Below are 13710 nucleotides of genomic sequence, written 5' to 3' on the forward strand. Positions count from 1 at the left end.
TATAGATAAGATTTATCCTATATAGATATATCAATTATATATGATAAAGATATATGATAAATATCAAAACACTGAAATGGCACATTAGTAAATGATTCTTTTCTTGAAATTTCAATGTTCCTTTTCATATGATGTCTCCTTATGCTTAGATGTATCCATATTACAATACTTAAAAAACTAAATGGGGATTCAAGTGAAACAAATCACTAAGTGACAACTGGTTTACTTCAGTCACAGAGACCCTCCACAATTAGTGAACATTTAAAGCTGTGATGTTCAATTCAAGTGAAATAAACTAACAAAAAGGAAATAGCGGTCAGCAGTTTGCTTTGTGAGAAAGAATAAGCCCTTTGGCCTCTCACTCCAGCCACTATGCACTTTCTCTCTGATTCACAATATATTAACAAAATTAATTTTTCAAAAATACTGGTACTCATAAAAATAACAACTTTTTGTTTTGTTCTCACAATTCAATTTTAATGTTTGTTTTTAGATTTGATTTGATTAAATTAGCATTATAATGTCAACATATGATAAAAACAGCACACAGTTAGATGGATCTCTCACCAAATGTTATTTATTATTGATTTCAGTTCATGATCTACAGTGACAGACATTACTTCACAAGAACCTTTTATTTCCAAGGTTTACACATACACATTAACATTAGAATAACACTACAAAAGTTCATATTATTTAGCTTTAATGTATAAATTGATAGAAAATTATTTCAAAAGATTGAAGTATTGAATATGGTAGTGATAGGGTGGAAACTGTCACATCAGCTTTGCCTAGCTGTCACTATCAGGCTATGCTTGTAATTTATAAGACTTGAATAAAGTAAAACCCTTAAAAGAAAATAGCCCCAGTAGTTCATGACTTAGTTGTGAAGACAAAGCCTCTACTGAGTACATTTGGTTGTACTTTAATAACATAAGACATGACAGAAATGTAGTCATTTCAATAAAGCCTAACCTGAACTGATAATATATATTTACAATTACCTAAAAAGAAAATTACTTTTCAATGAAGAATTAAATACCATTTCAAGGACATCAATGTAAAAAAAAATTATGTCAAAGAATTCATCATTTATACTATCACAGTCACTAAATACTCACACCCAAGGGACACATTTCACATCACACACTTAAAAAAAACACAAAAAAACACCTATTCCCATTTCTGTCAAATGATTTGAAATAACAGTGTGTATATTTTATGTATTGAGAATACAAAAATGAAAGTTGTGGATATGACTTTTTTTTTTAAATTAACTTTTATATTTGAATGAAAAATGATTGACAAAAAAGGTAAACATATCTATAAACTAATTCACGACTATTTCTATCAATTCACACTGTCTGAACATACTCAGATGTTTCTGAGTACTAAAAGCTTGGGGGTTACTTTGGTAATTATCAACCTTTGAAATTTCAAATATGTACAAAGTTGTTGGTTTGTTGTTTGTTTTTTTTTGTGTTCAACATTACTAAATGTTAATAAAAAATATTCTAAAACAGCACACAGTTAGATGGATCTCTCAACAAATGTTGTTGTTTTACTAAAAAGAGATTTTTGTTATAACTACCCACTCAATAAAGTTTTCAACCTACATTTTGTTTAATGAAAAAAAGAGTGTCAAAAAGTGAAATGGAAATTTTTAGAATGTTTTAATTATAAGGACATTTGGGTTAAAGATGTCAACAAATAGATCTGACACAAGCAAGTTTCATTGCAATAATATGTTAACAAAACTCACATATGAATGCAACAAACAAATGAGCTATAACCTGATCTATTAAATCAGCTTTTTCAAAATTCTATGGGCTATATCTATACATGATAAAATGATTACTTGAAAAAAAAAAAAAAAAACAAGTGTCATAAAATTAGTATAAAATAAATACACCTGGCAAATGAACCAGGATCTTTTACACACATCCCAGACAAACATGTCGATCAAATAGAAAAACAAAAACATCACACACAAAACAAAATGCAAGGGCCCAAGTGGGACAGCTTGTGTGTGTACGTGGCACAAGTCAATGTATATTCACAGTGAACTCCAGTTCAAGACCAAGGGGGATGTGGGATGGGGGAAGAAAGGTTGATTAACATCAGCCTTCCATGCCAAAGTCATCTGTGAACTTCTTCAATTTCTTCAAGTCATCAGCATTTACAGTAGGCTTAGAGTTGTTGATAGCCATCAACATGTCAGCCTAAGTGAGGAATACACAAAAATGTTTTAAAAAAAACAAAAAAAAACAGCTAATGAGTAAAATATTGTAGTAGAAATTACTAATCTATTAGCTAAGCTATCATATATGTTTTTTGACAATTTGTATTAGTTTAGTATTAATTTTGTTATATTAAAAGGGAACTTGTGCAGAAAGACTAAGGATCAAACATGCAGCATTGATGATTAACTAATTCTTAATTTAAATAATCAGTATATTTTTTTTTTAGAGATTCTAACTAGCAGTATTAATTTTCATTTACAGATTTTAAAGTATTTCTTTGCTGTGGAAAAAAAAACAATAACACAAAAGATATTAAAACATGTACTTTGATTATGTGGAAAAGAAACTTTGAATTGTAATATAAGGTGTGTTATTTTCAAGGCACTGAAAAAATAGCACTGAGATAAAAGACAATAACCTGTAAGCTACACCCTGAGGGAAACACACCTATGTAAGACATTATTTTAAACAGAACATCGACATTAGTGAAATAAGATAAAGAAAAAATAAAGCACCAGTCTAAGACTATCTCGTATGAATAAAAGAAACTAAAGGAATGGTTGATAGCATACCACAGGCAAAATGTAAGACAAAAGTAGAACAAACTGGGAAGTCTACCCAATTAGAGAACTGGTGAAAGTCCTGGCAGTAACAAGCAATCACACTCTAATATGGAGCTAAATGAAGAACAAGGAAATGGTGGACTAAAGGAATGAAAACAAGGCTAGAACTGTAGTAGCTCTCACAGACTGGTATTAGGCAAGATAAAGCCTCTGACCTTAGACACAATAGGCTCCAACAACTTGTCACCAGGGACATCCATCCAGTTCATCTCAATTGCACCAGGTGCACCAGGAGAACAAGGTGTTAACAGGTCATCAACAATTTTATCTGGGTTATTCCTGCATGGCCCTTTGACCTAAAATAAACAATTTGTGAAGTTTCAAAGCAGTTTAAAAAAAAAATTCATACATTGTTATTTATTTATATATATATAAAGCATTAGTAAAAAAAACGTTTTAGCAATAAAACTAAAGACTGTAAAGTTAAATATTTCAAATTTCTACTGTACACTGGGCTGTTTTCTCACCTCAACATCAGTTCCTTCTGCCATTTGATTCTTTACTAAAATTACCCTGCAGTTAAACTTAAACATCACTCGCATGCATGCACACCAATTTGCAATGATAAACATTACACTAAACCCAAAGTCTACAAGAGAAATTATCTGATGGTTTTCTATCACTACATGGACAATGTAAACAAAATTTAATAGAATTTTAAAATTATTATTAAAAAAACATTTAGTAACAAAAAATCAAAATTAAATTTTTGTTTTTATTATTTAGTAGGCTTCTTGTTCAATTAAGCTGTCCGTCATCTTGGGTGACAAAAAAAAAATGGTTTGTTTATTCTGTATTGTCATTGGCTGAGATAAAATAAGTAGATCACAAGTAAACATATACATGAATGATATTTATAGGAATGATGCAGTAGAAGTAGCGGAGCTACAAAATAACATCAGCAGTACTAGAACTCCAGCTTTCGTTTAGATTCAATATCAGAATGCATATATAGCTGGATAAACTGATACAATCCTATAGTAAAGTATGTGCAAGTAAAGAAGGTTAGAAAGGGACTTTGCCTAGACTATTAGAATGTAAATACCTTTCTGAAGTGTGTGGCTGTTTGAACTTTCCTGACTGGCATCATGAGAGCATCTCTTACCACTATACTGATATCAGCACCAGAATAACTGAAACATAATATAACACCTGAATGCTCTATTTTAGCACATTCATTTTATTTTTAAAAATTCAATGGTCTTTAACAATTCAATTTCTTAACAAAAAAAAATCACTGGCTTCTATATTGAGATTTTTTATTAAATCTATGATAGTGGTAATCTTAGTGGGCTGTTAGGCATAAACCACTTGGTAACCTAAGGGCACAAGTTCAAATCCCATGTAGACCAGGAGTTTTTATTGAGCTGAACAGAGTTTGCTGAACACCCAAAAGCACGGAAACCACCTACCAGATACCCCCTTCTCCACAACAGGGATTGAACCCTAGCACACAAAGCATGGAAGACATGCAATACAAGAGAATTTTTTTTTAAAAGCTTAATGGTTTTAAAGCTTATGGCACAAATCAAATGGAAACTATTTAATAGAAAGAAGATGACCAAAAAAAAATTGAATTTGAAAACAAACTTGCAGTACCACAAAATATTAATGACAAAAGACTATTTGTTTATTCTCAATTGCACTTTAAGAATGTATAAGTTGTCACAAGTGTCAGTTGTTAAGTCTAAAAATGTTGCTCTTATGAACATCAAGAAAATGTTTGCTTGTTTCATTTGCATCATCTTTGTTTCATTTCGGCAGTTATCAGAAAAGCTCATCTCCTAACATATCACAACATCAAGAAAGCTTACCCTTCTGTTTTTTGTGCCAATTCTCTAAAATCTTCATCTACTAAAGAATGTGGAGTTGTTCCTAAGTTTAACTTGAACATTTCTGCTCTGGCTGGGGCTTCAGGCAGAGGGATGTAAATTCTTTTCTCAAATCTGTTGCAATAGAATAGCTAAATGTTAGTTATCTTTCTTATTCTGTTGTAATTTTATTAATGTCAATTAAAATAGTAATGCTGCAGATAAAATAATAAACTGAACTCCTTTATTTTGATTACTAACCCTAACTAATAACTAATAAATACCGGTAGCTTTTCTATACAAACAATGCACAAAGTTTTGACTAAATTAGTTTGAATGAATAATGAGAAACCAAATCATTCTTTACTTCCAAAAATCCGTTTAGGCAGGTTTTTAAATTTAATATTACCTATTGAGAGAACAGTTCTATCAATCAACATTCTAGACCTTTCCATTAATATTAATTAATTTTAAGATGAAAGTTTATAGACAGATTTGAATATTTATATTCTATCTCATAAATTGTTTAATTTATAGGTCTTTTTACTTGTGTTTCCCTAGAATAAAATATTTAGCATAGATACCTACAAAGAATATAAAAATGTTTTGTATGAAATATTTTCAATTATTAGAAGACCAAATGTTCATCTTCAATTATTAAGTTTCAATGTGTATTTCCATCCACAAGATAACTTCTATAAACCCTACTTAAAATCACCTCCAAGCACTTATGAAGCATTTAAAAAAATGTACTTGAATACATGCAATCTACTGTTTTATTACTTCAAATACATTCAACCTATTATTTTATTACTTCAAATATATAAAACTCAGTATAACCCAGGGTTGTTTTTTTTACCAATAATTTGACAAAGTGATTTACCAATATCAAAAATAACATAATTATAAAGCTGACCTTCTTCGAATAGCAGAATCCAGAGCCCAAGGTATATTTGTTGCCCCTAACACTAAAATTCCATCTGTGTCATTACCCACACCTTGCATCTGTACAAGGAATTCTGTCTTGATACGTCTGGCAGATTCTGACTCATTCTCACTTCTGGATCCGCACAAAGCATCTACTTCATCTATGAATATAATAGAAGGCTTGTGTTCTCGTGCTAGCTGAAACAATGTTTTAACCAACCTGGCAACAACAAAAAAACAAATTCTTTAATGGTTAAGGCTCCAGTAGTTTCACATAATGTATAATAAATATTTCACAGCAGTAGATAAAATATTTTGAATTAAAAGAAGAGAGTGTTTGATATTCTAAATCTAAATATGGTGCAATTTTTTTTTGTTGACTGCCATGTTGCTTGCAACCATCATTGGAGTTTTTATTAGTACATTTCATTTTCAAAAGGTCAATAAAATTTAAATCACTTTTGTACATGCTTTTTTAACAAAATAAAACACAAATTTGACAGACACAATAGTTGTTTTTTTCTGTCTTCCTGTAGTCACACCCCACCATCATTTTTTTTTACATACTCAAAAAATATCAAAGCACACACAAAACTTAATTTTCTTTTGATTTTAGCATTTAAAGTCTGCTATTATTAATGTAATTTGGTTTGACAAAGAAAATCCTTTTCTTTTTTTTTCATAAATGCATATTTTTTAAATGTGTAAAATGTATTAAATGGTACACTTACTTTTCACTTTCACCCAACCATTTGGAAACCAAGTCTGCTGATGAGACTGTGAAGAATTTTGAATTATTTGCCTCAGTGGCAACAGCTTTCGCTAAGTAAGATTTACCTGTACCTGGAGGCTGTGGACAAATTTATCATTTATAAATAAAGTTATGCAAACAAATACCAAAAAAAAAAATTCCTCCCATGATTTTTTTAGTAAAGTATTTTAGAAAACTAAAAATTATTATTCAAAAAAATTACTCTATAAAAAATAGATAATGAAAAAAACAAACTACTTTAACTTACTCCAAATAGAAGAATGCCCTTCCAAGGTTTCCGTTTACCTATTTAAAAAAAAATTGTTCTTAACAGAATACAAATTTAAACAAATTGAAAGACTTAACTTAAAACAAGAAAGCAATGAGTAAGAAATTTGATCAGAGTAAGTTTTTCACTCAGAAATTATTTACCAGTAAATAGATGTGGGAATTTCACAGGTAATATAACAGCTTCTTTTAAAGATTCTTTAGCCACTTCTAATCCTGCTATGTCTTCCCATCTGACATTAGGACTTTCCATCACAATGGCACCTGAAAAAAAAATCTCACAGATAATTTGCTATTATAAATACACTCAAATTGTCACAAGTCACAAACAAATTCTAGAATAAATTCATACTTTTAGATATGAAACAAAAACAAAAGCAAGCTCTCAAGCCAACACAGCAACCACTCTGCTAAAGGATGGCATATGAATATGGAAGATTGTATAGTTATTTATTGTTTCAATAGCCTCAACCTATTTTTTTTTTTGTGTTGCACACAATTTCAGCTTGATCAGAGACTAGGTATAGAATAAATCACAGGTACAAGCTTTTTATCAGACAGACAGAGTGAGTTGATATAAGATTTAGAAAAATAGGCAATGAAACTCAGAGCAAAGGCAGCTCAAGATGAACTATGCCCAAATTTAACTAGTCATCTTTTTTTTTTTACATAGAAAATGAGAATGTGCTATTGACTACAATAGGGAAACTTCAGCCACAGTGGACTAGATTCTATAACATTTACAGCCATGTGTAGTCTTACCTGTCAACTGAGCTTCAAACTTTTTTTTGTCTGGATCTTTCCCATCTTCTTCTTCATCACTAGATTTACTGTGTCAATTATACAAAAAAGTTGTCAGATTTGCATTCTAAATGCAAACTTAACGTTTAAACTTGTGCATAAATAAATAAAGATAATGTAACTCTCCAACAGAAATAAATTTGTTATCAAACCTATATAGGTATGTTTAGTTACATTAATTCTGACCTAAAAAGGACCCAGGTTGAATAAAAGTAGTCACTCCACCATAAGCTTTGTTGCATTTAAAAAAAACAACAAATGTAAATAAAATAAAATGTGTCTACTTATTACTTACTCTGAAGCAGGTTTCTTTGCGTTTCCACCATCCAGCATGGGACTCTTCTTATCTTTCTTCTTCAAATACTGTTTGAGCTTCTCAGCTCTGTCTAAGTATTGTGCACACTTGCTTCTAATGCTTTCTTTGGCTTTGTCACTAGTTGCTTCATCTGGAATTTTTATTTTTCATATTAGTGATTATTCTTAAGCTAGGGGTAACAGATTCATAGAAAAAAAAGTAAATAAACAATTAACAAAGGCATTGAGGAGTTAAAGAAAAAAATCAATTAATGACAGTATGTTATGATTATAAAGCAACTTTGTCACTGGTTATTTCATTTGGAATTTTATTTTTTCATACTAGTGATTATTCTTGAGCTAGGGGTTATAGATTCATTTAAAGAAGTAAAGAAGCAATTAAGTACAGTAATGTGTAGTTTTAACAAATGAATTCATGAGATTATGATTATGTAGTAACTTTGTTGCTGGTTTTCAACTTTATTTACTATTAATTAATATAAATATATAATATTTTTGTATACTTCAATAAAGTCATCTATAGCTAAATTGCTATGATATTAATTGGCCTTAATTGCTATAACTCCATTTTTTTTAAAATTAATTTGGACATTAAAAAGCTGAAGTCTTGTAAATTTTTTTTTGCAATTAGTATTTTTAATAAATATGGCTAGGTTTAAAAATAATAAATTTTAACCCTTTAACATGTTAGCACGAAAATCTTTTTTTTAACCATTTAGCCACTAAGTAGTTGTCAGAAACTATCTCGGAATCTCCCCATCCCTAAGAGAAGGGATATAACTCTGCATCACACAGTTATTTAAAAAAATCAATTGTATGACTAAATTCACAGAAAAAAAAATCATTCATAAATAGGTCTACAGAGCTCAATAACATTAAAATATTGTTACAAAACTCACTATCCAGGCTCTCTGCAAACTGCACAATACACCACCAACTTAAAGAACTTGAAACTCGGGGCTCCAAAGTAATGTAACAGTTTAACTCTTTCTCTCCGTAATTATTTACTACATTCTGGTGGAATCAACGCTGCTATCATCAGTTAGGAGAGAAAGTGTTAATGTCCAATAAATTAAAGCCAATACTGAACAATTGGCAACACGTACACTGTACAAATATCTCTCTGATCAACTCTTGCACTGGCCTCTCCGTCTCTTTCCGGGCTTGCACTGGGTTCAACAGTTCAGGACTGACTTCATACACTATGCTCGTTGTGTCGGACTAGATCGCAGACCAAGACGCCGTTCGTCTCAACTGTACTTGATAGTACTCCGCACTGAACCATCGTAATGCTCCGTACAGAACCACACAGCTGAACTGTGCTGTAGTCGACCGGACTGTATTGAACCGGGCTGTAGTGGACCTTCTGTCATGAACCGTCTTGACTGCGACACCTCCGCTCTTTATATAGGGTCCCTCTGGCCTTCTAGAACCGGACAGAACGTCACTCGACCATTCTGGGTGGTCAGATGACTACATCCCTCGTGATGCTCCTGAGCTCTGTTCACGATGCCGATCCTTCCCGAACCGTCATGTTGACACTCGTCTCGGCTGACTGTCATAACTCGTCAGGGTTGACCGCTAGTCTAGCGCTGGCCTGGGGCGATTTGGGTCGGCTGACTACACACATACCACTACCCCCATCTGTGCCATCACCAGGTTTATAACACTGCCCCCTCCTTAGATCTGTCCGTCCCGGACAGAATCAAACTCGCCATGAAATGGGTGGAGTCGATTGATGTGGATGACCTTCCGCTTGGACCGGTGGCTTCCTTGTATCCGGCAAACGACATCTGTGATCTTTTTAACTACTTGGTAAGGGCCTTCCCAATCTCTTTGATGCATATAGGACCTTCCGTTTCTTCTCCGGGGGATGTATAGGCAGACCAAATCGTTCTTACAGAACCTCGAGTCACTGACCCTATTGTCATTCCTTGTCTTGATTTGGTCACTGCTGCTGTTGATGTTTCTATGGGCTAAATTATGAGCTTCCTTCATTTGGAAAATGCGGGCTACATTTTCATCTTTCTGCTGAGCATCTTGGCTTTTCTCGTCTGACCGCGGCCCGGGAGCTTGCACCTCAAGACGACGACAATCGATTATCACCCCCGTTTCTTCAACCTTCCTGCAGGGTCTGTATACTGTTCCCGATATATGTTGGTTCCCTTCTTGTTGAAAAGATCTTTTCACACAGTTTCTTTGTAGGTGGCCAAACCCACCACAGTTCCAGCATCGTTTTCTCACCCCAAATTGACCTTGTTGTATCAGCATGGTTCTACATTTCTCTAGGGCCTCGTTCATTTTTCTCAGTTCCTTGCGACCTTTATCTTTAACCTCCAGCCTCTGGTCCTAGTAAATGTTCTCGGACTCGTCTTTAGCAACTTGGTATAAAAGAGCGTACACAAGGGCTTCACTGGCATTGTGCTTGCCACTAACTCTGATGGCTTTCTTCAGTTTGGGGTCTCGAAGTGCATCGGCAAACGCATGAGTAATGATTATTTCCAGGAGGTCTTGCGTGGCTGTTGGGTAAGCCAAATGGGCAAGGTTGCAATGTCTGCCTCCAACTCCTGTAGAGTTTCATTTGATTGCTGTCGTCGGGTCTTCAATTTGACTCGATACATATCTGGCAGATACTCGTTACCGTAACGGAGCTCCATCGTCTTGACGAGAGCAGCGTAGTCTTGTGGGTTTGGAGTGGACTGCAACAGTTCGGAGGCCTTTCCTCTTAGGGATAATATATGGGCTGTTGCTTTCGCCTCTTTGCTGTTCCATTGGTTAACTTTGGCCGCGGCGTCAAATTGTAGCTTGTAGATGGACCAGGACAAGGATACATCAAACACAGGAGGCTTTACCTTCATGGAAGCTTCGGGTACAATCAACATCACATTTGCTTTCTGCATCTTGGTAACATCCCTGCTAATTTGCGTCTTTAATTCTTCGATCTTTTTCTCAACAACGTAGACCCTCTGGTTCATCTGTTCTTCTATGGTGGTGATTCTCTCCTCTAGCGCAGGTATGCGTTGGTTCATAGCTAATAACTCGGTTTTGATTCCTGAGGCCATAACATCTATCTTTGAATTGGTGTTTCCTAGCATAGAGCTCATCTGTTCTTGCATAGAACCGATCTTCTCATAAACAGCTGCCATCTGTTCCTGCATGCTACTGGTGTTCTGTTTTTGCATGCTACTGGTGATCTGTTCTCGTATATCCGGTTCGACTTCAAAAAGATATGTGTCAGGATCTGCTTCTTCCTTCAGCAACTCTTCCCGTAGGCGTGCTTTTAAGGTTTCTTTATTTCCGCTCGTTTTCAGATCTCGATCACGGAGCTCTTGCCTTAGTTCCTTCCCAAGGAGTTGGTCTAGCGTTTTCGTAGCAGCCATAGCAGATCCCACTTCTGATACCAGTTGTTACGAATCTCACTATCCAGGCTTTCTGCAAACTGCACAATACACCACCAACTTAAAGAACTTGACAACTCAGGGCTCCAAAGTAACATAACAGTTTAATGTCCAATAAATTACAGCCAATACTGAACTATTGGCAACACGTACACTGTACAAATATCTGCGATAAACACCGTACCAACGTATCAACTCTTGCACTGGCCTCTCCGTCTCTTTCCGGGCTCGTCTAGCGCTGGCCTGGGATGATTTGTGTCGGCTGACTACACACATACCACTACCCCCATCTGTGCCACCACCAGGTTTATAACAATATCATATCAGGTTTAGTTTCCTACTGATCTCCTGATTGACAAGAACTAACATAATCAATAATGCCTGCCTGGTCGTGCGGTTTGTATGCTGGACTGTTGTTCAGATTTATCAATGGTCCCGAGTTCATACCCTGCCTGCTCCCATCACCTATCCTCCTGTGGTAGGTTTGGACTAGTAAGTAAATTATCTTTAACTCTGAAGGAACTTTCGAAACATGTAAAACATCTTACAAACAAAACAATAGCATCAACTTTTCTCTTCACTTTCAACATTTATCTGTCTCAAATGGCTCTAAATCACTTACATCAACCATTATTTCTGTATTCTACAGCTGTAATATTAATATTCCCATTAAAATCATATTCAATTAAAGCCTACAATTAGCCTAAATATGTTCCATTTTTGTAGGCTAGCAAATAAAAACAACAATATAATTTTCAAAAAATCATAAATCATTCTAGCATGCTGCAAATACCAAATAAGCACCTAAAAATAGCTTCACTATCTCTCTTTTAAGTCACAGTTTGTAAAGGTATAAATAGTTATTTAAAAACTAGCAGTGTCTGCGTAAATGAAACAACACCAAAATCATCGATTGCCAGAGACTCCAGTAGAGGCTATTTCTGGCAACTCTAGTTGTGAAATGGTTAAAACTATTTTTCCTTTTTAGCATTATTAAGGCTGTAATTTATTTAAAATCAAACACACAAATAAACATGAAATAGAAACAAAAGGTAAAACTGAATATTATTAAATAACTGCATATATAAAAAAATATGTATTTTTATAATATATGGTAAAAAAAAAAAAATACTTACACTTAATAGCATGTAAAAAGTACTCCACAGCGTGTTCGTAACATTTTAAAGCTTCTTCATAGTTCTTCTTTTTGTCTTCCTCTGTTGCTTTTGTCACCAGCTCAATAGCTTTCTTTAAAAAAAAAACTACTTTGAAAAATATATTAATATGTATATTATTTTAAGTTTTAAGACTATTTAATGTAAAATTCTGAAATCACTGTGTCTCTAAGCCATAACCACATCCTATATAGAGATGGAAAACTAATTTGATTTATTAACACTCAAAATGAAACTGTGTATATTATATTGTATTTACTACAAAAATATATATATATAGAGAGAGATCTAATTCTTTGTAATATTACATCAAGCCTTGAGTTAGTATAAAATTAATACAACAGAGAAAAAATATATTTTATGTTTTTTACATACACTAGTGGTATCAGAAGCCTTCATTGTAAAATATAAATAAACTTTCGACAGCAAAATAGATTCTTCAAATATATATACTACAAATGTCATTTAATCTACAGCCAACTTGATACTTTAAACATCAACTTGATATACACATAATCCATACAATAAGATGTTGCTATTTATTTAAAAACTAGGCCTAGCGATCCAGCAAGATCTTGATCTTCAGATGTCACAATTGATAATATTTTTTTTAAAAGAGATGCGGATTTATATATTTTTTATTTAGAATACTGAGCTTTTGAGTTAATGTGAATGGTAAAAATGATCTTGTTAATATCTAGTCTTAGAATGAAACTTTTATTTTAATAATGGATCACTACAAAATGAATCATACAAGTATAAATAGTGTGATTGTGATATTACTAATAATAGCTATAAATAGCTTCTTTTCAGACTGTGTTACTCCAGTAGTCCTGAGTAGTGTGTAAAATAGTCTAGGTCAAAATTTTGAAAGAAAAATTTAAAAATGTTCAATAAGATCTATGACTAGACTCTCTATATAGAGGATCAATCAATTTGATTTAACAATACTGAGATAAAAGAATCGTATCTAATTCTAGAATTAAAATAAAATGAGTCTCACTCATATGTCAGTGACTCAATACAAGAAAATGTCAACTTCCTGCTTAACTTATGCCTATGCTGTCTTCTCATCTTCTGTCTTTTTTTTTTTTTTTTTTTGTTAGTTTTCGCTACGCTAAGCTATGCTTGTTTCAGAAGTGAAATATGTATTCTAAAGGACAATAAATGATCTCCATCTTTCTTAAAGTTTCGTACCTGTAATGTACCTTGAGTGGACATTGGGAGGTGCAATTAAGATCTATATATAACTAATATAATGAGCCGATGGTTGATAAAAAAAATACATAACAGAAGCAAACAAAACAATGGCGACTTCCACTTCCTAATCACGTGACATTATTATTATTATTAAAAGCGACTGATATAAAATAGTGGA

General features: G+C 33.2%; 1 protein-coding gene across 2 annotated transcripts; it reads right to left on the reverse strand.

Annotated features, from left to right (window-relative positions):
• Nucleotides 1–550: 550 nt before the first annotated feature.
• On the reverse strand, nt 551–13686 carry LOC106063428 (vacuolar protein sorting-associated protein 4A-like). 2 transcript variants are annotated; one of them, XM_013221790.2, is made up of 12 exons: nt 13530–13686; nt 12294–12405; nt 7740–7890; nt 7406–7473; nt 6788–6907; nt 6624–6661; nt 6336–6454; nt 5594–5824; nt 4681–4812; nt 3912–3999; nt 3022–3162; nt 551–2222 (listed from the first exon to the last, which is right to left on the reverse strand). In XM_013221790.2, exons 1-12 carry the CDS (start codon nt 13551–13553, stop codon nt 2121–2123), a joined length of 1326 nt encoding a protein of 441 aa, XP_013077244.1. In that variant the 5' UTR covers nt 13554–13686; the 3' UTR covers nt 551–2120. The 2 variants fall into 2 exon arrangements, with proteins under 2 accessions (XP_013077244.1, XP_013077243.1); XM_013221789.2 differs by lacking the exon at nt 13530–13686 and adding an exon at nt 12708–13031.
• Nucleotides 13687–13710: the final 24 nt, after the last annotated feature.

This window comes from Biomphalaria glabrata, chromosome 7 (genome assembly GCF_947242115.1).
Source record: "Biomphalaria glabrata chromosome 7, xgBioGlab47.1, whole genome shotgun sequence".
NCBI classification, from domain to species: domain Eukaryota; kingdom Metazoa; phylum Mollusca; class Gastropoda; family Planorbidae; genus Biomphalaria; species Biomphalaria glabrata.